The sequence below is a fragment of the Cylas formicarius genome, unplaced genomic scaffold (genome assembly GCF_029955315.1).
Source record: "Cylas formicarius isolate icCylForm1 unplaced genomic scaffold, icCylForm1.1 PGA_scaffold_8__14_contigs__length_24414737, whole genome shotgun sequence".
Lineage (NCBI taxonomy): Eukaryota > Metazoa > Arthropoda > Insecta > Coleoptera > Brentidae > Cylas > Cylas formicarius.
Window position 1 is genome coordinate 1475577 of NW_026844361.1, and position 21347 is coordinate 1496923.

Sequence of the window (21347 nt, forward strand, 5' to 3'; positions counted from 1 at the left end):
GTCTACAAATAACACGTGTACAACGGTATTCTTTTATTATATTTTCTACATGTTGTATGACAACTCATCCAATTTCCTTTGGGAACTGTCTTTAGAGCTGCTTTCCCTTAGCTATACTCCCTTGCAATATGTTTATTAAAAATTATTTTGCTGGACTGAGCACCAGTCCAGAATAATTCATAATAATTAAAGACGTTCTTTTGAGTTTCAACAGCAGTTTTTCAAAAATGCGACCCTGTTTTGTAGGAGATCCTACTGTAGCGATCCGGTAATTGGTGCTATTTCTGTCAAGTGTACGACACCGGGGAGTAATAGAAAATAGAAAGAACACTGTCATGTAAATGGGTGGGATTTGTCATCCTTAATATACGAGTAGATGCAGGTAAAACACCGAGGAACCTTCTCTGTTGGTTTTATGACCGACTATGCCATCGCAAATTAGGATAAGTCTCAGGACACAAAATGCAATGAAGAATAAAAGTTATGGCGGCCTACTAATACATAAACAGAAAATGCACTATATTTCTTCCTTTTTTCATCACAGATACCAACAAATTTATATGGCGACACGGGTATATTTTCCTACCAATTATGAACTGTAAAAGAAATCTGAGTACGCCACTGCATTTGCCACAAAAATGCCCTAATAATGTTTTTATCCGAATAAAATCTTTTCGTAACAAAAAAAGATACAGGCAATTTTCAAAAGGGCCGAAAATTGAGAAACGCCCGATATCTCGGTTTTTTATTATTCCAATTAAAGGGTAACCTTGCGAGAACCCAAGATCCAACTTTATGTCCCACAGGAACGCATATCAACACATTTTTTTACCGAAAAATGTTTAAGGGGCAGCCCATGAATACCAAATTTCCTAGTAATTTAGCTTGGTACAATAGTGTTAATACTTACAGCAAATGTCTGACCGATGTTTCTGTGGCGCATTTGAATGTTCAATGTCTTCCTAGCAAGACTGACAGGCTAAACTAATTTTTAGATAAGGTTTCATTAAATTTTATTTATTTTTCAGAACATTGACTTGACAGCAAATCTTTGAAGATGAGTAATATTCAAGGCTTCTTCTCTCTTGCTTCTTCTTATCACGTATTTATTCAAACGGATTAATTGAAACCAACAATTTAGATATTTCAAACTTTAGTATAGTTTATAGCTCTTGTCTGTGCGACTTTCATTTGTTTTTAGAATTATTTGAACAAAAAGTCGTTCCGTTTGACCGATTCGGTCGGGAACCAACCCGGGTGACGCTTACATCAAGCACATGCCTGGATAACATATTCACGAACTTGGCGGGCTCGGATTACAGGCTTTGAAATTCTAGACCCTTGCAACTCTGACCATAAAACACAAATATTAAGAATAAAAAATAATTTTTCTTTTACCACTCCAAGTTTCACTGGGAGGTTTACCGTTACAATCGTTAACAATTTTAAACATTCCTTTTTGAAAACGAATTGTTTGTTTTCTTCAAATTTCGATGATAACTACTTATCGCAAATTTTATGCACTACTTTTAATAACCTCATTAACATTCACTTCCCTCCTAAAAAGGTTTATGGTACTTAATGGAAGCGTCCGGTGAATTGGTTTACCGACTCACTTCGTAAAAAGACATCTCTTATCAACAATAAAAAAAATTGCGACGCAAAAAAAGACCCCGCTTGCATTAATATTTACAGAAATTTCAACAGGGAATACGAGCAAGAAATCATAGCAACAAAAAAACTAGCATTCGATAATTTTATTTTTAACTCAAATAATAAAAGCACGAAATCATTTTACTAGCATTTCAGGTAATATAATAGATATAATTTCTTTTTCTACTCCTGTCTGTAAAATACCTAATTACCCACCTATCTAGCGTGCGGGAAGCGTCACTTTACCACGTCAGTTTCGTTTCCCATGAATCAGAGCCACTTCGGACATTTCCGGAATTTCACCGCACCGGTTTGGGAGGAATCGGATGTTTTCGGAGATATTTCCAACACTTTGAATTTTGACGTTTGTCAATTCTGTCGGTCATGTTAGTGAATGTATTCGTGTTGTTTTGCAAAAATGGACCCAAAAAGTAACAGTCGTAGATAAAGTATAGTATGCAACACGTTCGGTAAACTTTTTAACTCACTCGTTTGTTTATTAAACACTCGCCCCGCTGCGCTCCGCTCGTGTCAAATAAACTCGTGAGTCAAATGCCGTTTACCGCACTTGTTGCATAATATACTATTTTCATACTTAAACTCAATTGAACTTCTAAATTTAAATCACAATCGCAGTTATTTTGATAAATGGTATAATTTTCGTCATATATCAAAAACCATGATTTCGAAAGCCATTTAAACTTTTAAAAAATCGTCTTGCTTAAGTATCTATAATACCAACAATCGATTAATATGGTGTCACCATATGGGGTGAATATAGTCTGCAGCATGAGTGTTTCATCTTAAAGAAAAATCTCTCCGAATTCTTCTTGGTTTGGACTATAGAGATTCCTGTAGATCACATTTTCCCAGTTATTATTATGACTTTATCATCTATTTTCATGTACATAGAGATTCACCCTAATAATTCAAGTTTTTCTGTTCAGTCTGTCAGTCTGACACTGGCATTCCTACGCAAGGCGTAATGCGCATTAGTTAACGATTCTCCAATACCGTCTTAATAAATCAATTAAAAATTCTTTAAACCTGAACTTTTTCCATAAATTACTTTGTGATATAAAACGCATTGGTACCAGTTGTTCTAAGAGGATTGTGAAGCATCTGCTGACAATAAACTGTATTTACAATACTGATGAGTATAATACGACCAAAAATATAGTGCATTTATTGCTTTGACGTTTGAAGTATTTTACAGGACCTTAATCGCAGACCTTTGCAGGACATTGGTAAAACCCATACCAACAGATATTTATTCTGTATTAAGTAGGCCTTACCTGAGATGGACCGTAACGAATATTTGTAGAAACTTGAAATTTTTACTTGAAACGTAAATGGACCAGTTGAAATTAAGCATTGATGCTGCGGGTTATTTTCGAATAAGTAGAAGCGTTTATTTTAACATCAGCAAATATGTATCGTTTTTACGAGTTTAATCTAAATTGCAATATGTTTATATATATTATTTGACTGTGATCCTTCCAGAAACTACGTATTTATGTACCTGTTTCCGGAGCTTTGATCCTGCGAGGTTGTTTTCATTGGATAGGGTAAAGGTAAGGATAAGTACTATGTTACTATTTATCTTATAGGTAAGTGTGAAAATAATCACTTTTGTCATGTGTGCCGGTTGATTAACAACATTCTTCTTCTTATATTTTTGAGTCTTCTACACAGTTCTTCGATTTGTAAACAACAATAGCCTTTTTTATGAATGGAATGAAATGAAGCAGATCTTCCCTCATTAGAAGAAGATATGGAAAATAATGCAAAATTTGAAGACGAAGTGGAGATGGTAGTCGAATCTAATGACAATTTAGAAGATGAACTACCTCAGCAAATAAAATAATGGATCCATTTTTTTTCGATGTTTAAAATTTTATAAGACATTCAGAAGGGGAAGAGGAGCAGCAATAATAACGATTTATATGACCAAAGTTCCGAAGTCAACTGAATAAACATTAGTTGTGCCAAGGAGTCGTTGCGTACTTTTTTGAAGAAAATGGATTTTCAGTTCCAAATAATTAATAAACGTCAAATGCTAATGGAGTCTCAAAGAATTTCGCAATGAAGGGTGGATTATAATTCGACAAGAGGTAGCTCAAATACCAGTACAAAGCTGGTCTAACCGTGAAAAACGACTAATAAAAGAAGAAAATATTTATCGAGAACGATTAGTGGCGAAGTTGATCATTGAACTAGGTGGCGACAGTAGCGATAGAGACGATTTTTTAAGTGACTGACACGTTACTATTATTATATTTAATATTTTGTTAATTAATAATGATACTCTGTAGAAATGTAATGAAATAGAACTTAAGAAATTGTTACTTGGTACAAATTTTTAGTGTACATGTTTTAAGAATTGCTCAGCGAAAAAGATTAAAAACATGCTATACTATACTATACTATAACATACTATATCCTGCTTGTTAGTGGGTGGTAAATTCCTAGGACAGTCCTGGAATGGTTACGGGGAACAGTCTGCTCGGCAGGGTGTTTTATAAGGGGCTGCGGTATTGTAGTAATAAACAGTAGGCAAAGTTAATCACGGGGTCAGTTGTAGAATCGCTATATTTCTGGTCCAATTATACCTTAAGTGTTATGTCTGGTCTGTGGTCTTGTATGGGGCCGAGCTCTGGACATTGAAGGATGTATCCACAAAGAAACTTGAAGCCTTTAAGATGTGACCCTACACACGGATTCTTAGAATTTCCTGGAATAAACACGTTTCCAACAAGACAGTCTTCAAATGGTTTAAAAAGACATCGAAATAGTGGACATCATTTAGAAATGCAAATTAGAACATCTGGCACGTATAATAAGGAACCAAACGAGATATGGTCTGCTTCAGTTAATACTCCAAGGAAAGATCTAGGACAGAAGAGGACCTGGAACATGTAGAATCTCCTGGTTGAAAAACCTTAGAACTTGGTTTTCCCTGTCAACACGAGGATTATTCAGATAAGCAGTCATCAAAGTTCAGAATGCTTTGCTTACCGCCAACATACGGAACGGATAAGCGCACCAAGAAGATGGGTACCTACATTCCAAATTTTAAACCTGTATAACCTGTCTACTCCATATGATGTTTTATTATCCTTATATGTTTTTGTTTATTTTGGTTTGATTTGCTACACATACATTTTGTATACTGTGGCTAAATAAATAAACCTAACCTTAGTTATTTCCTAAACCCTGCGGGGATCAAATAGACCGATTCGATGTCTGTTGTTTTTACCACCAAATCCAAAAATTCAATAAAATATAGAGTGCTAGAACACTCCGTATATTCCAAAGCGAATTATGATTTTAAACTTTCCTGATAACTATTATATCGCTTTATTTGCGACCTAAATGTCTCAACTTTCTAGATACGAAAGTAACTTTTCCTCAAAACGGGTTTAATAATTTCCCCCGCGGTATCAACCCACTCCAATAGAGCTTACTTTTGATGCAGTTCCTGTTGGTGTAGTCGTTGAACCAGTAGTTCCTGCAGTAGCACACGCCATCTTTTAGCTTCCCCGGCTTGATCGGACAGTCCTTGTTTTGCTTGTAAAGGACGCCGACGTTTTTCATCCCCAGCTCGGCCACGCAGAAGTCGTCCATCGCAAAGAAACCCGGTTCGCATACGCACGACGAGCTCTTGAACCAGAAGGCGTCCTCGCAGGAATCGCACTCGTCACTCGTTGTGACGTTCGAGAGGCCCTTGCAGGAAGAAAGGGGCGGGTCCTCTCGTAACACGTAATCCGCTATGATTTGCTTGTCCTGAACTTCGAAGTAGTCCGACTCGGCCGAGTCGCACTCTGCAGTACTGCAGGACCGCAGCTGGTCGGAGTCGGTCCGCACGCACACCCCCAACTCGCAGGTACTCTCGATCGTCAGGAACAGCAACGAGAAGGGTTTGCAGTCGCTTTTTATGGCGCATTCTGAAATATTTTTCAATACCCTGGATTGCAGTTAACTTCATTCCTAACTAGCAAATATATGTCGGTTCTATTTTATTTTATAATTGCTTGATTACTACTCGTCGAATGCAATTTTGTTAAAATTACCAAAGAGACAATTAGACTTTCAAGAATTATATAGAAAATATCTTGTTTTTATATAAAATTTTCTGTTGTCATTTTTGCTTTTTTCTATGGATTTTCATTAATTTTAATACAATGAAAAATACTGGGCCATCAGAGTGGCGTTTTTACATTTGAGTGATAAACCATGATCGGGTGTTTTGTACATGTCTAGAAAAACTTAAAATGTTGTTACGAAAGTGTAAATACAATAATGATCCTTTCTGTTACACATGTTAATTTATTAAAGTTCGACATATAAAAGGCGAACTAAAGAATATCGCGTTCCCCGTGAAGAAAATGAAGCATATTTTGACTCTCGTGTTCGGAATCAAGATAATCCATGGGTTCTACATGTTGCTTGTAGTTATTGTGAAAGATGTTTAGAAGGTAAGCAATGTTTAATTAAGCCATGAATCAGCGGTCTGCGACATGTGCAATACCAAAAGAGCACATCAATGGTTGCCACTTTTGCATTGAGAATCCATGTAAAATACGTAAAGGTAAAAATCTTGAATCTTCTTCTGCTCCAATTGACCCGACCAGTACCAGAGCCACCGAAAAAATTATCGCATTACATTTTTACAAGAAATATATTACATTAGCCGAATCAGTCAACCATCTCAGCAAAATTATACCATACCTAATTCCACTTTCAACATAAGCGTAATAAACACTTAATATTTGTTATGTAACAAATAGATGTTGGCTCCTAACACCTATACCAAAGTATTTATGTGAACCGAAAGGTCTCTACATGGCTTTTGAGTATGATGGAATCTTATAAATGATGTTTTTAGTGGATTAAGATATAAGTTTAAACCAAGATTTCACTTCACTCAATACGACGTTACCCATCATAGATATCGTAAAGTCATCAGCAAACGTTTTAAGCGCTGTTTTTGTTTCTCGAAGCCGTCGGAGCCACGCAAACTCTCCAAACAATACAGTACCATATACAAGAGGAAAAGTAGTGGTCCTAATACAGAGCCCTGAGGGGCGCCCGTTGTTACCATGGATGACTTCGACTTTATTTCAGTTCATACACCATGTGTTTAATACATTAGGATAACATATTGTTTCCTATAGGAATAAAAGGATTACCTAAATTTCAATGGAATATTATGTGGTGACCTACACAATAGAGGTCGCAGAAGATCCCAACAGGACAGTCGTAGGACTCTATATAATTAACAATACTTTCCAAGAATAAAGTAATTGCTTGTATGGAGGATCTCCCACTTCGAAAACCGAACAGGTTATCGGATATTTTGTTGTTTTCAAGATACAATAAAAGTAGTTGCAAATATGCGTACTCACACAATTTCGAGAAAACCATAGCGACTGTAACTATAATTCATAATATTTTTTATGTAATGGAATAATCTTTCCAATATTTTAGCTTGAAGGAAATTTTCCTTCACAAAAAATAAATTTACTAATGGCTAAACGGCTTTATAATAAATATTACGACGCGCTTGATTAAAAGAAGATGGACTTTGTTTTTGCAATAATATAAATGGTGAATGGTTAGTGAAAGCCAAGATAAGCCTTCATTTTCGAAAAAATAGAAATCTTCAGGGAGTTCAAAACAATAACATGACATCCGCGGAGACAATTGTTACACCAAAATACAACTTTGACAGTTTTAGAGATGAGAGCACAGTATTTCTTTATCAAAGACGACTCGACAGTAAACTGCTCAGTCCTGATGGACACAGGGCATGGGAATAGAAATTGATGGTGGATGCTTGTATACTCTTCAGTTCGCAGACGACCAAGCCATAGAAGCCAATAATAAAGATGATATGCAATATATGATTCGAAAACTAATAGAGGAGTATAAAGAATGGGGCTTGATAGTCAACATAGCAAAGAAAAAGTATCTCTGTGTGGGAACTCAGGACGAAAATTTGGAATTAGGCAATGGGCAAGAAATCCTTCAATGTCAGGAATATGAATATCTGGGCATCACATTCGACAACACTGGAACAGATGCAAAAGAAATAGAAAAACGAATAGTCAAAGTCAAAAAAGTAATAGGAACTCTCAATGGAATCCTATGGAGCAAAGAAATATCCAAGAAACGGAAATTTAATATCTATGAAGCAATGGTAAAAAGCACCCTTCTATATTGATCAGAGACATGGAGAATTTCCGATAGACATAAGAAAGTGGTCGAGGCTGTCGAGATGGACGCAATTAGATCAATGCGCATTTCGCAAAGAGAAAGAATAAGAAACAATACCATAAAACAACGGATGGGATTAAAGGCACAATAACGCAAGATATAGAGAAAGAACAACTTATTTGGTACGGACACGTGGAAAGAATGTCAAATGCCCGATGGCTGAAAAGGATACTCCACTGGCAACCAACAGATAAAAGAAAACGAGGCAGGCCAAAACTAGAGTGGCAAAAAGCTATGCATAAATGCATGAGTGAAAGAAATCTGATTCCTGAAGATTGTCAAGATCGACGGGGTTGGAGTTTAGGTGTCCGACAACATCGAAGGACGTTCATAATAATAAAATAATACTTGGGTCCATAACAGTTTTAAATAAAAGTGGTTAATAATTGTTGCAAACTATTTTGTATAATATTTCCGGTGAAAGCTGTTAAAGCCATAATAAAACAAATTAAGCAACAAAATTGTTGCACACTAGTGCGCCCTTACACTATTACACAAATTTTCTGTATTCCTCCTGTGTGGGTTGTTTATAAATCGAACTTGCTACTCTGTACCTGTTTATATATTGTGTGAGAGGGGCGGAGCTAAAGGAGGGTCATTAACATTGTCTCGGATGACTGTTTCGCATATTGGTGAAACGTAAAAACCCGAATCGCGGTTACGATTTTAGAGATTTCTATGGATTCTCGGATGGTAGAAGAATTGATTTTATTGAATTTTAGTTTATCGAATAAAGTTTTATATCCGGTTTCGTGATTGTGTTTAGCAACTGCTGATGAGTTTATTTGACGCAGTCTTTTTCATGTTCTTTGAGCCTAGCTGATATTTTTTGTCCGGTCTCTCTAATGTATTCTTTATCACATATACATGAAATGCTGTAAACTCCTGGCCTGGCATCTCGGAATTTTGTCTTTGATCAATCGAAGATTTTGAGAGATTTTTGAACAAGTGGGAAATCTGGAAAATCTAGTTTTGATGTTATATTTCTTAAGAACATTTGATACGTAATCAGTGATGTTTTGAATATGATGGAGGACAATATTGGCAAGTCTGGTGTTGCTTTCGGACTCATTGTCTTTGGAAGATTGTGGGGAAGTGTATTTTGTGCTACACCGCCTAATATCTTTAATGTGGAAATTATTAGAGAGAAGAGCAGATGTAAGGTGTTTCAATTCTGGGCTCAGTGATTCGAGTTGAGATAGTTTTACGGCTCTGTAATCAAGAGAGTTGATGATTTTTTGCTCACAGCACATATTTGTCGAAATATTTTGTTATAATTTTTTAAAATAACCTTTGAATCTTGTAAGGACAGAACATCCTCCTAGTTAATCCTATTCTTGTTTGATTAAATGATTATAGTCGTCAAAACATTTAAAATTATTAGGAGCGGAGTGTCAATATACCAACAGTTGTTCCAAATAACTTCCAATTTCCTCAACCTCTTTTATAATAACACCGAAGCGACCCGTCGGCTGCATGCGTCTGATATATTGTTTCTATATTCTCTCAACGTGCAACTTTTATTTTGAATATGTTCCTGAGTTTCTTCTTAAAGGCAGGATTTACTTGTCAAGATTTTGCTTCATCCGAACCAAATGATGGATAATTTTTGTCTTCATCCTCAGCTGTATACTTATCAAAAAGAGCTTGCCATTTTTCCCTTTCCTTGGAAACAGCATGAAAACTCTTGGAATTCATATCGATGAAACAAAAAAAATCTAGAAAAATCGCCCATAATGGTAAACCCCATTTCAACGATATCAGATTAACACTTTGTTAAGAAACTAATAGAAAACAAATTACCGCCAAGCACGCGGTTTCATCGTCGGAATAAAAATTAGGGTATCGATCTGTGTGCGTAGGTTTTCTGCACACAGAATGACCCAATGTTAGGTCTGATTTTCTATTGATAAGAATACCTAAGAATGGAAGATTATTATGAATTTTCATTTCAATGGTAAAACGTATGTTAAAGTGAGCGAGCGAGAGTGTTATAGTGTAAAAGGCTAAGAAAATCTAATAGGGATTCTTAACCACGAGCGTTTCCGTAATTTTGGTTTTAGATGGGAGGTGTCAAGGGCGTTTGAAAGGTTTTTCAAAGATGGGCAAGTTTGGTCTCAGATTCTAGGATTTTTATATATATGTGAGAATATATAGAAATATAAAAGTAACCAAACAATTTAAGTGCAAAGTTAAGTGCAAAATTGTAAGCTCATTTACATATCACATTGATTTTATGACTAACAGAGCTATTCGATTGCTTGGATTTGTTTTTCGGACTTGTACTGTGCGCTTGTGCGTTCAATTTTAGAGTATGCTAGCTGTGTCTGGCAACCATACTACGCAATTCACAAGGAAAGAATAGAGCGTGTGCAGCGTAAGTTCCTTAGAGGGATAGGTTTTAAATTGGGAATGTCATTTGAGGATATAAACTACGAGGAGATAATGAAGCTTTTGAATCTGACATCCTTGGAGAGTAGGCGCATATTTTTTGACATCACTACATTATACAAAATCCTTAATAATTTGATGGATTCACAAGATCTTCTGGCATCTGTTGGTTTTCATATTTCTCCTATTAATGCAAGAAATAAGGCTCTTTTTAAAATTGATTTTCATAGGACCAACTATGGCATTAACTCGCCTATGACTCGAATGTGCAAACTGACAAATATTTTACTCACAAGTAACGAGCATATTGATTTATTTTCTGACTCTCTCATTAGTTTTAATTGCAAAGTAAAGGAGACTGTTTTTAATCAAAACTTGGTAGTTTAGCAACTGTAAGTGTTATTTGTAAGTGTTGGTGTTACTATTTTTCTTAGGGTTAAACTATATTGTAATGATAATGTAAATGCTAAATGCGTAAATAAAATTTTTAATTTTTATTATTTTTTTTTAATTTAACCGGAACCCAGGTTACCTTTCCCCAATATAGGAATCAGACAATGTTCATGCCCCTCCTTTAGCTCCGCCCCCCTCCAACAGTTTATAAGCAGGTACAGAGTAGAATACAAGCCAGTTTCAGTTAAGCCCCGACGCAGGAGGATTGCAGAAGATTTGTAAATAGTATTACAGTGACCTGTAGAAGTTTCTTTGAAAATCTGTGTAACTGTTTTTAGAAAAATTATATTTTCGTCAATTAAGTGCTAAATATTAATTTAAAATAAAAATGTTCCTTTAAAAACCACAAGTATTTTGCAATGAGTAAAAATCAAGTGAGGTACTATTTTTTTTCGGAAGCAAATGGTTAAGTTTTTTATTTCGCCTATAAATTTTCGTTGAAAAAAAAAAGAAATTTTACCTTCCCATACGTGGGACGATATCCTGCAGTCGTGTTCCCTCTCGTAATAACCGGCGCTGCACTGGCACGTGTTGTCCTTGCAGGTCAGCGCGAGTTGATCCATATCGTCGTAGCAATCGACGGAAGAGCTGCAGGATTGTCCCTTGCCGACGTAAGCGCGACATTCCCCCTGGAACCACCTGTAACCTTCGTCGCAGATGCATCTGTTGTTCCTGCAGTCGATATTTTCGCTGCTTTTCTGCGCCGAATCTAGCCACTCTGTACACTGGCGTTTTTCGTGACACGCGGTGTCATACTCTGACGCGTCTGCAAAAATTAGGAAATAACAATTGACAGAAAGCAACAGCTGTACTGAGCATAACGATGGTCCAGAATCCCTCGAAGGTATTTTTTAACCATTTAAACTCTAAGGGATGATGCAAAATTTTAGGTGCCCCTATATATCTTATAGCAAAGTTATAATATAACTCTTTAAAGGGGCCGGTATTATTAACTCACGTGCCGAGTTTGAATAAATTTTAATTAGCGAATCTTCAGTTATTGAATTCAATATGATGGCAAAAATGCAAAACACTAAGTAACTATGTAAGTCATTATGTTTTCTTAGGATCAAGCTCATACTCGGTTCTTAAGACATCCTTGTCCCTCAAAGCGTTTCTGAAATGAATTTCATTTAAAGGATGATTTAAGTAACAAAATTGCTTTCGAAAAAAAATATCTCGCGCCCTGTATAAGTGACGAAACCTAAAACTCTCTCTCGACACAGTTTACGATACTGTTCAAATAAAATTATCGCATCTTTAACGGTTTTCATTTATCGGCAATTATTTACCCACAAAAACAGAAATTTTCAGGATCTTTTAGATTTTTTTGTCCTGGATTGTTCACGTTTCCTGGTCCACGCATTTTTTGGAAATAGTAAATGGTTTTTGAGAAAATATTTTTTTTTCTGAAACCATGCAGTGCGTCGTAATATTCAATGACGTCATCGAGTCTTGACAGCCGCCAAAATAGCGATTTCAATATGGATTTTTTGAAATATCCCGAGCAGCGTACGTGATAGACAAAAACCGCAAATACAAAAATTATAGCTCTGCCTATAACACTGTTTGAACCAATTAGCCATATTTTTTACGATTTTTGATTTGCGGCTAATAATTTACTCTGTAGAAGAACAATTTTCTAGGTCTTAAATTTTTGCCTGTAATTTGGAAACCCTGTATATAATCGAAAAAATACCTGCAATAAATGTTCTTGAACTGGATCTTCCGCCTCTGCTGCTTAAAGAATTTTCCGATCGGTGAACGATTATGAAGGAAAACAAATTTTTCTGGAAGATAAAATTGCCAAAAAAAACTATTTCAAAAATTATTAAAAAATACTTGCTAAAATTCGATTGCACCCAATTTCTACCGTTTAAATATGGACACGGACTTTTACTTCTCTTGTAAATTTGAAGTTGATATCTGCAGATTTAGGACACATTTCTCATTTAGCACGGAATATCGGGAACACCCTGTACAATAGGTGAAAGCCTTAAATACAAAAAATTTTGCTGTTTATGCGGGCTATATCGCAATATAAAAGAAAGTGAGATCTGAATCATAGTCTTTCAGTTATAACCAATTCTCAATAATAGGGGGACCCATTATTCAGTTTTTTTAATTTTGCGGCGCATATATTTTTGAAAAATTGTCAAGAGTAAAAGTTTATGGGGCCATATCTTCTGCGTCTTTTGGTTCAATAATTCTTTTGGTCTCGTTAACGGTTTTCGAAAAATGATGTTTTTTATAGACCCTTGCACACACGATTATTATTTTTTTTAGAATACTTCCCTAATCCCCATCCCCCCATTTTCAATAGGTTCCGCCTGCCAAAGCTGTGCCAAATATGAAGTCGATTGTTTCAAATTTCGGACACTTATCGCGTTTCATAGCAAACCAGTCGAAAACCGCGAAAAAAAGATGGATACCGGCGTCGGATCAATGCGATTTCTTATAAGCTTATGTGCTACGTGGAGGGTTAAAAAGGAGGTAAATTTTAATTTTGCGGCTCCAACGGTTCGAAAGTTATTCAGGAAAAGCTAAAGACGAGAATGGAGAACGGACAAACAGACAAAAAAAACTTTTTTTTGCGACGGTGATCATTTCTGTACCCACGGCGATCCCATAGAACCTACCGTTACGGAGATATAAAATTTTTGTACGAGCGTAGATACGTTCAAAAAATTCGATTTCATCGCTTTTCGAAAGTAACAAGGAAACTTCAAGGTACGATTACATATTTGGCCCTGAAGTATTTTATTAAAAATAATTAATATTTATAAGAAAAATGTAACGACACAATATTGCTAAAAAGAAACATTATTTAAAATAAACATTATTTTTTAGGTAAGTGTTCAAACAACCCTCCATTAATAGTTAAACAATATTCTAAGCGATCATAAAATTCATTTCAACATTTTCAGGAAATAGCGTTTTGAAACTGGTTAAGATTTTCAAATTTAAAATTTTTATAGAAAACACTTTTCAAGTCAAGTTTGGCCCATAATATTCCCAAATGCTCCCTAACCATACGGGACAACCATGCATCATGTTCCAGATCTCCCGATATTTCAAAACAAAATGCCACTCTTCTTTCTTCGTCGCCTTGGCGGAGCTCTTCTTGCTTTCCGTATTTATAGGAAAAATATTTGTGTTCTTTTAATGTGCATAACACTGTAGTTTGATGTTTATTTGCAGCTTGTCCAGGACTCCTCATACTAATTATTTTGTTTCTTCCACATGCCGTAAAATGTTCAAATCTCTATTGCCCCTTTCTTTTGCTCTATTTTAAGCTGTGCATTTACAGTTATTTATTACGGTGCCTTTGGACTTGAATTGAGTAATAATCAAAATCAAAGATATAGTTTATAGGTTGTTGTAGGTATGGCGTTATAGGTTATAGGTATAACCACTTAATTATGGTAACTTTTTCTCCAATTGAGTAAGGCATATTTCTATTTAATTAAAGCGCGATTATTAACGAAAAAATTCATAAATAAAAATATTGTTACTGTTACGAATTTTCGTGTTTTCATTGTCAAAATGTGTTTTTTCTACTCCCGTCTGTAAAATATTTAATTACACACCGATCTAGCGTGCGGGAAGCGTCACTTTACCACGTCAGTTTCGTTTCCCACGAATCCGAGCCACTTCAGACATTTCCGGGATTTGACCGCATGGATTTGGGAGCAATCGGATGTTTTCGGAGATATTTCCCACGCTTTGAGTTTTGACGTTTGTTAATTCTGACGGTCATGTCAGTGAATGAATTGGTGTTGTTTTGCGAAAATGTGCCCAAAAACTAATGGTCGTAGAAAAAGTATAGTATGTAACACGTGTCAAATAAACTCGTGAGTTAAATGCCGTTTACCGCACTTGTTGCATAATATACTATTACTGAACTATAAAAATTTTCTAATTTTGCCATCATATTTAATTCAATAACTGAAGATTGCCTTATTAAAATTTATTCAAACTCGGTACATGTCTTAATCATACCGGTCTCTTCAAAAAGTTGTACAGGGGAGTCAATATTTGGCCACCTAAAAATTTACATGGGATTTCCTATGTTCCGTTCGGCATGCATCACCCGGAATACTTTTAAATTTATTTCTTTTCTATATATTTTCTTACAATTACAGAATCGCACAATATAGGCTTATATTGTTTAACAAAATCGAGAAAGTCAGCAAAAAATGTTTATGCCAACAATGAGAACAAGGTTAGGATTTCAATAAATTGTAACTTCGAGCTAAAGACCTTTATTTTTTTAATTAAACTTAAATTAAATGAAGTAGGTGCGCCTATTAAGGACCATCCAACTTCCATCCAAAAAGACAATGTATAAAAAAACTGTTTTAACCTTTTCGTGTTGTGACAGTCTTTGAGGTCTTTTGTTTCAACCAGGGGATTCCCTAAAATTGTGCGAATGTGTACGGCTGGTTTCATAAAAAACCGATATGACTCATAAAGCGCTTTTTTTTGAGCAGTGTATTATGGATCATGTTGTTGTCATACAAACTTCATTGTTTTCATATTTCTAATACTGACAGAGTAATATATTCTTTCCAAGTGTTTCTTCTTGTCCTAAAATGTTGGGTCTTGCTGATAAGGATCAAGTATCTTCTAAATTTATTACAATTCTTATTTACCTAAACATAATTGATTTTAAATTGCTTATTTAGTTTTAAAATTATCTTTTTATTTTTAAAACAAATAAAAGTTGAGTCTGTTTAGTTTAGACCAACGATAAACAATAAAATAGAACAAAATACTGATTACTCTAATACCTATATAATATAAGCATAATATACATTTTTTGCAAAATATCTTCACAAATTTACTTATTGTTTACAATAATTTTGTGTTCAAACAAACAGTAAAGACTGATTAATGGATTAGTTTTTAGTATTAAAAATAGATTTAATAATACATTTTATTGTAAGAGACACTTTTCTTGAAGTTATGAAGTAGCTCATGTAATGGCAATTCAATAGAAATATGCACCCTTGGGTAAAACCGTTGACCAAGCAGCTAAACTGAGCCATTCGATATCCAATAGGAAAAAGCACTCGAATCTTAAAAATATGTATATTAATTTTTATTACTCAAAATGTTTGCATAAACCTGCCTTTAAATCCCATATTGGACGTCATAACAAAATTTTATTTGAAGCTATTTTATTATTTAAAACATTTGTTGATAATATTGTAAGTATAAATTTATATAATACTCTAACGATTAACACAGTGACAAATATTATGATTTTGAGTGTTTATCATGGGAGATAATGGAAAACAAGAAAAGAAATCAACCAGAAAAAGCATTTCACACAGCCCTGTTTTGGGAAAAAATGGTATTATTGCGAAATTAAAACACATGAATTAAGAATGCTCTAATCCAGCCTACAAATTTTTACAGGAGTCCAAAATCAAGACTGAATTATTATGCTTTTTCCGCTTATCAACAACTTCAAACAGAACGCTTAAGAAAAAGCCAAACTGCCTTCTTGATAAGCAGGCAGAAAACCGGTAAAACATAATAATTAAAATTACTACTTAACCAATTTTCTATTCTATCTTCCCTAACCACATTATTTACACAAGTTTAATGTAAAACCATGGGAGGGCCATATTTGGATCCATTAGGCCAAATAAAGCCCCAATATGGAAACGCATATTGCCGATAAAAATGTTTGCAAACGTTGACTTAAAAACTTTATTTTGTTCTGAAACAAATGACTAATAAACAAAATAACTATAGCATAGTATAGTAATAATACGTTATACATCTAACATCTATTCATTTCATTCTTTCAATTCGGACATTTTGGAATTCCAGAATAATATGGTTAGGTTTACTATGTACCGTAAAAATCATACACTTTTATATATAATACAGTTTACAAGAAAAAAAGGACATATTAATATTGACTTAAAATTAGATGTCATAAAAGTTAAGAAAGTTACTCAAGTTAAAGATTTAGGCATCATATTGGATTCTGAGTTAACATTTGAAGCACACGTAGAAAATAGTGTAAAGTAGGACTTTAGAAATCTTGGTTTTATACTTCGTAACACCAGAGGCTTTAGCAACCAAAAATCGATCATTTATAATACCGTCATCAGATCAGATCAGATCAACATCTATGCTATTGCAAGTATGTCGACCGGATACTTTTTAGAAACCTTCATTTTAGATATAATAGAGCCAGACACTACTTTTCGTATGAAAATAACTTACAGTTTTATAAATTGAGGTCGCTTGAAACACGCAGGAATTGCTCAGACGTAATTTTTCCTTATAAATTTATCAACAATCTTATTGAGTCACCTTCTTGTACAGGCTAACATAAAAATAAGGGTTCCTCATCTTCTTTGGTAAAGTTTACGCATTCCTTGTGCACATATCTCAGTCACATAAATAAGTGTACAACTTTTTTTTTGTTTTCGCTGCTTTATTTTGTTGTTCTTGAAACAACTCTTTTATGGCCCTCTGGACTCTATAAATTAGAGGCCTTTTTCCTTGAAGTAATCTATTTTAAATAATATTAATAACAATCTTTATTCAAAATATACAGGGTGTTTTCTAATTCAATGGGGGAGATTTTTGGCTCCATATTAAAAAGAAAACTTTATATCACCATATGTTATAAGCGACCTAATTTTTGAGATACAGGGTGGTAAAATTTTCAAAAATATATATTTTTTTAATATCTGTAATATACATACTTACAGGCATACATACTTAACTAATCTGTTTTATTGAAATACTTCAAAAAATCCAAGTACGAATACGAAGTAGGTTAAGTCTGAGGAATATTTTTGAACTCTATAATTATTTCATATCATTGTAGTAGGCTGTGTGTAAGAATTATTAATTCTGTGGTCAAAGCGTTTATTTGACAGTTGTTTCACATCAGTTCTTGGTGTCTTATTAATTTGGTGTTTAAAATATCCGAGCACGGTTATTTTAAAAAAGAATGGTTGAGTTCACTAATTGGAAATTGGCAAATATGCATTTTATACCAGTCATACCCGATAGGCGAACATTTTCAAATGCACATAGAAAGTTGACTGAAACAGGTACTCTGAGGGCAAATAATCATTTAAAAGGGCCCCATCGGACTCTCAGAACTCCAAAAACTGAAAAAGCAGTTTTAAATTCTATTAATGAAAATCCTGAACTTAGTACTAGAAAAATTTCAAATGATCTGAATATTTCGCACGTCTTGGTTTGGAAAATTTTGCACGATTTTCTATTGTACCCATATCATAATCAGCGAGTCCAAGCGTTACTTCCCCAAGATTTTCCCTTGAGTGTTAGTTTTTGTCAATGGTCAATGTCAAGAAATACTATTTACAGAAACTACTCCAGAAATGCAATCAGAAATTTCCACAATAACCATATTTGGGCCGATGAAATCCCCCATTCAATTGTACAATTTTAACATGAAGAACAGTTTTCAATAAATTTTTGGGCTGGAATTGTTGGAAATTACTTAATTGGCCCTTTTTCCTACCAGAAAGGCTAAATGGCAATCATTATCACCGGTTTTTAGAAGAGGATTTGCCAATATTGCTAGAAAAAGTACCATATGCGATTAGGAAGCGAATCTGGTTTGTGCATGACGGCTCGCCTGCTCACTTTAGAGAATATTTAAATCAAACATTTACTAACCAATGGGAAGGTCGCGACGGATCTCAGCCATACCCCTCTAGGTCCCCAGATTTAAAGAGTTTGGACTTTTTCTCCATCTTACAAGTCTGATTTATCATACCCCAGTTAAAACTATAGAAGAGCTGAAGGATCGTATCAGAGCTTTATACCATTTAATAAGAGATATATAACAATCGTTTATTATTTATCTTAGTATTAGGATGTTATGTTATTTCATCAAAACTGGAGAAGTAAAAAGAACAGTCTTCTATTTTTTTTCTGAAGTACACTAGTTGGTAACTAAAAAGTAGATATTTTGTTTTAGATAGATATTTTATTTTTCACAAAAAAAGAGTTCTCGATTTAACCAGTGCAATGGCGACCTAATTAACCAAAATATTATTTGCTTCAGTCAGTGGCACAACACTGATTTCCTTTAAACAAATAATGACATTTGCATTCAAGACTAATTTCCCTGCACGCTGTCATATTAACGACATTGTTATGACCATGCAGAGAAGGGGTGTTTATTTTTTCATGCGAAAACCGTACTTCGGATTGAAAAAGACCAAGAAACTAAATTTCTTTAGAAAATATGGTGCAAATTGCAATTACTTCAGATATTATCTTAAATATCAAACGAAAACACCGAATTTTCAAGAAGATGAGAAAAAGTGACTCACAACATCTTAAAGCGTAATACAGTACTTTACGTACGCAAATTAAATCTATGATTGCCACATCCTACAAAAACTATGTGACTAAGGCAGAAAATTCAATTGCTGCTGATCCCCAGACATTCTGGTCCTTTGTTAATGCAAAGCACTCCTCGATGCCGTTGCCTGAGGTTGTGTCCAATGAGGGTGTGCAATACTTGGACCCACAGGATATTGTTAGCGCATTTGCCACATTTTTTGGAGATGCCTATATGGCACCAACCACTGAGAACATCTCTGTGAACAAAACAAACCTCAATTCCTTTATTAGCATAATCTGTCTCTCGGATGAAGCTATTTTAAGAGCAGCAAAGGAGTTAAAAAATAAGGCTACCCAGGGACCAGATAGAGTACCATCCTTTGTTGCCAGAGATTGTATTAATGCTTTCCTTAGACCTATCGCTCTGTCTCAAGTCAAGCACCTTCCCTAGAGTATGGAAAGAGGCGAGAATAACTCCTGTATTCAAGAGGGGCTGTGTAAACGATAGTACTAATTACAGACCCATTTCCATCCTATCGGTCTTCGCTAAGTTTTTTGAGTCTTCTGTGTACGAGTGCATCTATGGACAAGTGAAGCATGTTATTACCCAAAAACAATACGGATTCTTTACCAATAGAAGTACTGCCAGCAATCTAACATGTCTTACTCAGTATATTGGAGAGGATCTAGACAATAAATCTCAAGTTGATGTACTATACACAGATTTTTCTAAAGCATCCGACAGAGTTGACCACGCTATCTTCCTGAAGAAGATTGAGGCAATGGGATTCAGCAATAAACTGGTAGACTTTTTTGCTTCATATCTACATGATAGATATCAGTATGTGGAGATTCGTAGACACCGTTCTTCGAGGTTTATAGCCACAAGCGGGGCACCTCAGGGCAGTAATCTGACTCCACTGATCTTCCTATTATTCGTTAACGACATAGCCGACTACATAACTAGCTGCGCCCTATTGTTTGCCGATAACTTGAAGCTGTTTAGGATTGTGGTGGGCATTGCCGACTGTACAGCATTGCTGAGGGACTTGGAGTCATTGAATAACTGGTGTGTGGCAAACAATCTTCATCTGAATCCGGATAAGTGTTCTATGATGACGTTTTGTAACAGACAGCGTCCAATAGTTTTTAACTACAGCCTGGAAACTACTCCAATTACCAAATACACCTCTTTCAAAGACCTTGGCATTTTATACGACACTAAACTGGTCCTATGCCTCTCATATTGAAATCATTTGCAAAGATGCAACAAGATCGATGGACTTTATTTTTCGTAACGCTAAAGAGTTTCAGAACATTCAGGCTCTCAAAGCATTGTTTTTTAGCCATGTCAGATCCAAGCTTGAGTACTGTGCGGCAATCTGGTTCCCCATTCACGCTAAATATATAGACCAATTAGAGGGTATACAGAGAAAGTTCGTTAAATTCCTGGCATTTAAAGCTGACGGAGTGTTTCCGGCGCGGGGTACTGAACAGTCATTACTTTTGGAAAGACTTGAACTCCCGTGTTTAAAATGGCGAAGAAACTATCTAGCGGTTATCTTCCTCTGCAAAATTGTTCTATGCTCGGAGCTCTTAATGCAATTCCCTCTCCATGTTCCTCAAAGATCTGTCCGCAGTTCACCGATTTTCCACCTGCCTACCCCATCTACAAATTTCCTTATAAAAACCCCCTTATACAATGTTATGTTTCTTTTCAATGACCGTTGTAGTGATATTGACATTTTCAACCTCTCCTATAATCAGTTATCAAACATTCTCAAAACAAAATTTTTTGTTTAGGCAATTGATATTGTATCACGCATAGGCACTAAGGTACGAGTACAAGTGTGAGCTCTTTAATTTGTTTATACATTTTACTATATTGTATTTAAATGATGTATCATATGCTTGTCAGATTGTCTTGTAAATGGATGTAGAATCTGTTAGACAATAAATGATTATTATTGTTATTATAAGATCGAACTAGGTCGGTAATTTTCAACTCAATTTTTTGAAAATATGATAAACTTTGTAAATTTTTCAATGTTCTGGATAAACACTCGTACCAGGTTAAAAATTCGGCATAAAGGAGCACACAGTGCGTAGGGATAGTATCTCGCGATAAAACTTGGTATGCCGTTAGAACCGCAGTCATTTTGTTTTTGAGTTCTTTGCTTGCTGAAAAGATACTAAGGTTTGGTATGTTGACT

The 21347-nt window shown here is 35.0% G+C and overlaps 1 protein-coding gene across 5 annotated transcripts in view; it reads right to left on the minus strand.

Annotated features, from left to right (window-relative positions):
* The window catches only part of LOC132706149 (prion-like-(Q/N-rich) domain-bearing protein 25), a 70529-nt gene that overhangs the window by 15670 nt on the left and 33512 nt on the right, over positions 1-21347 (minus strand). For all 5 annotated transcript variants that reach the window (XM_060677307.1, XM_060677312.1, XM_060677310.1 and 2 more), the window contains 2 exons: positions 11237-11542; positions 5121-5600 (listed from right to left, as the gene is read on the minus strand). In XM_060677307.1, coding sequence (XP_060533290.1) covers positions 5121-5600; positions 11237-11542 — 786 coding nt within the window. The remainder of the gene's footprint in view (positions 1-5120; positions 5601-11236; positions 11543-21347) is intronic.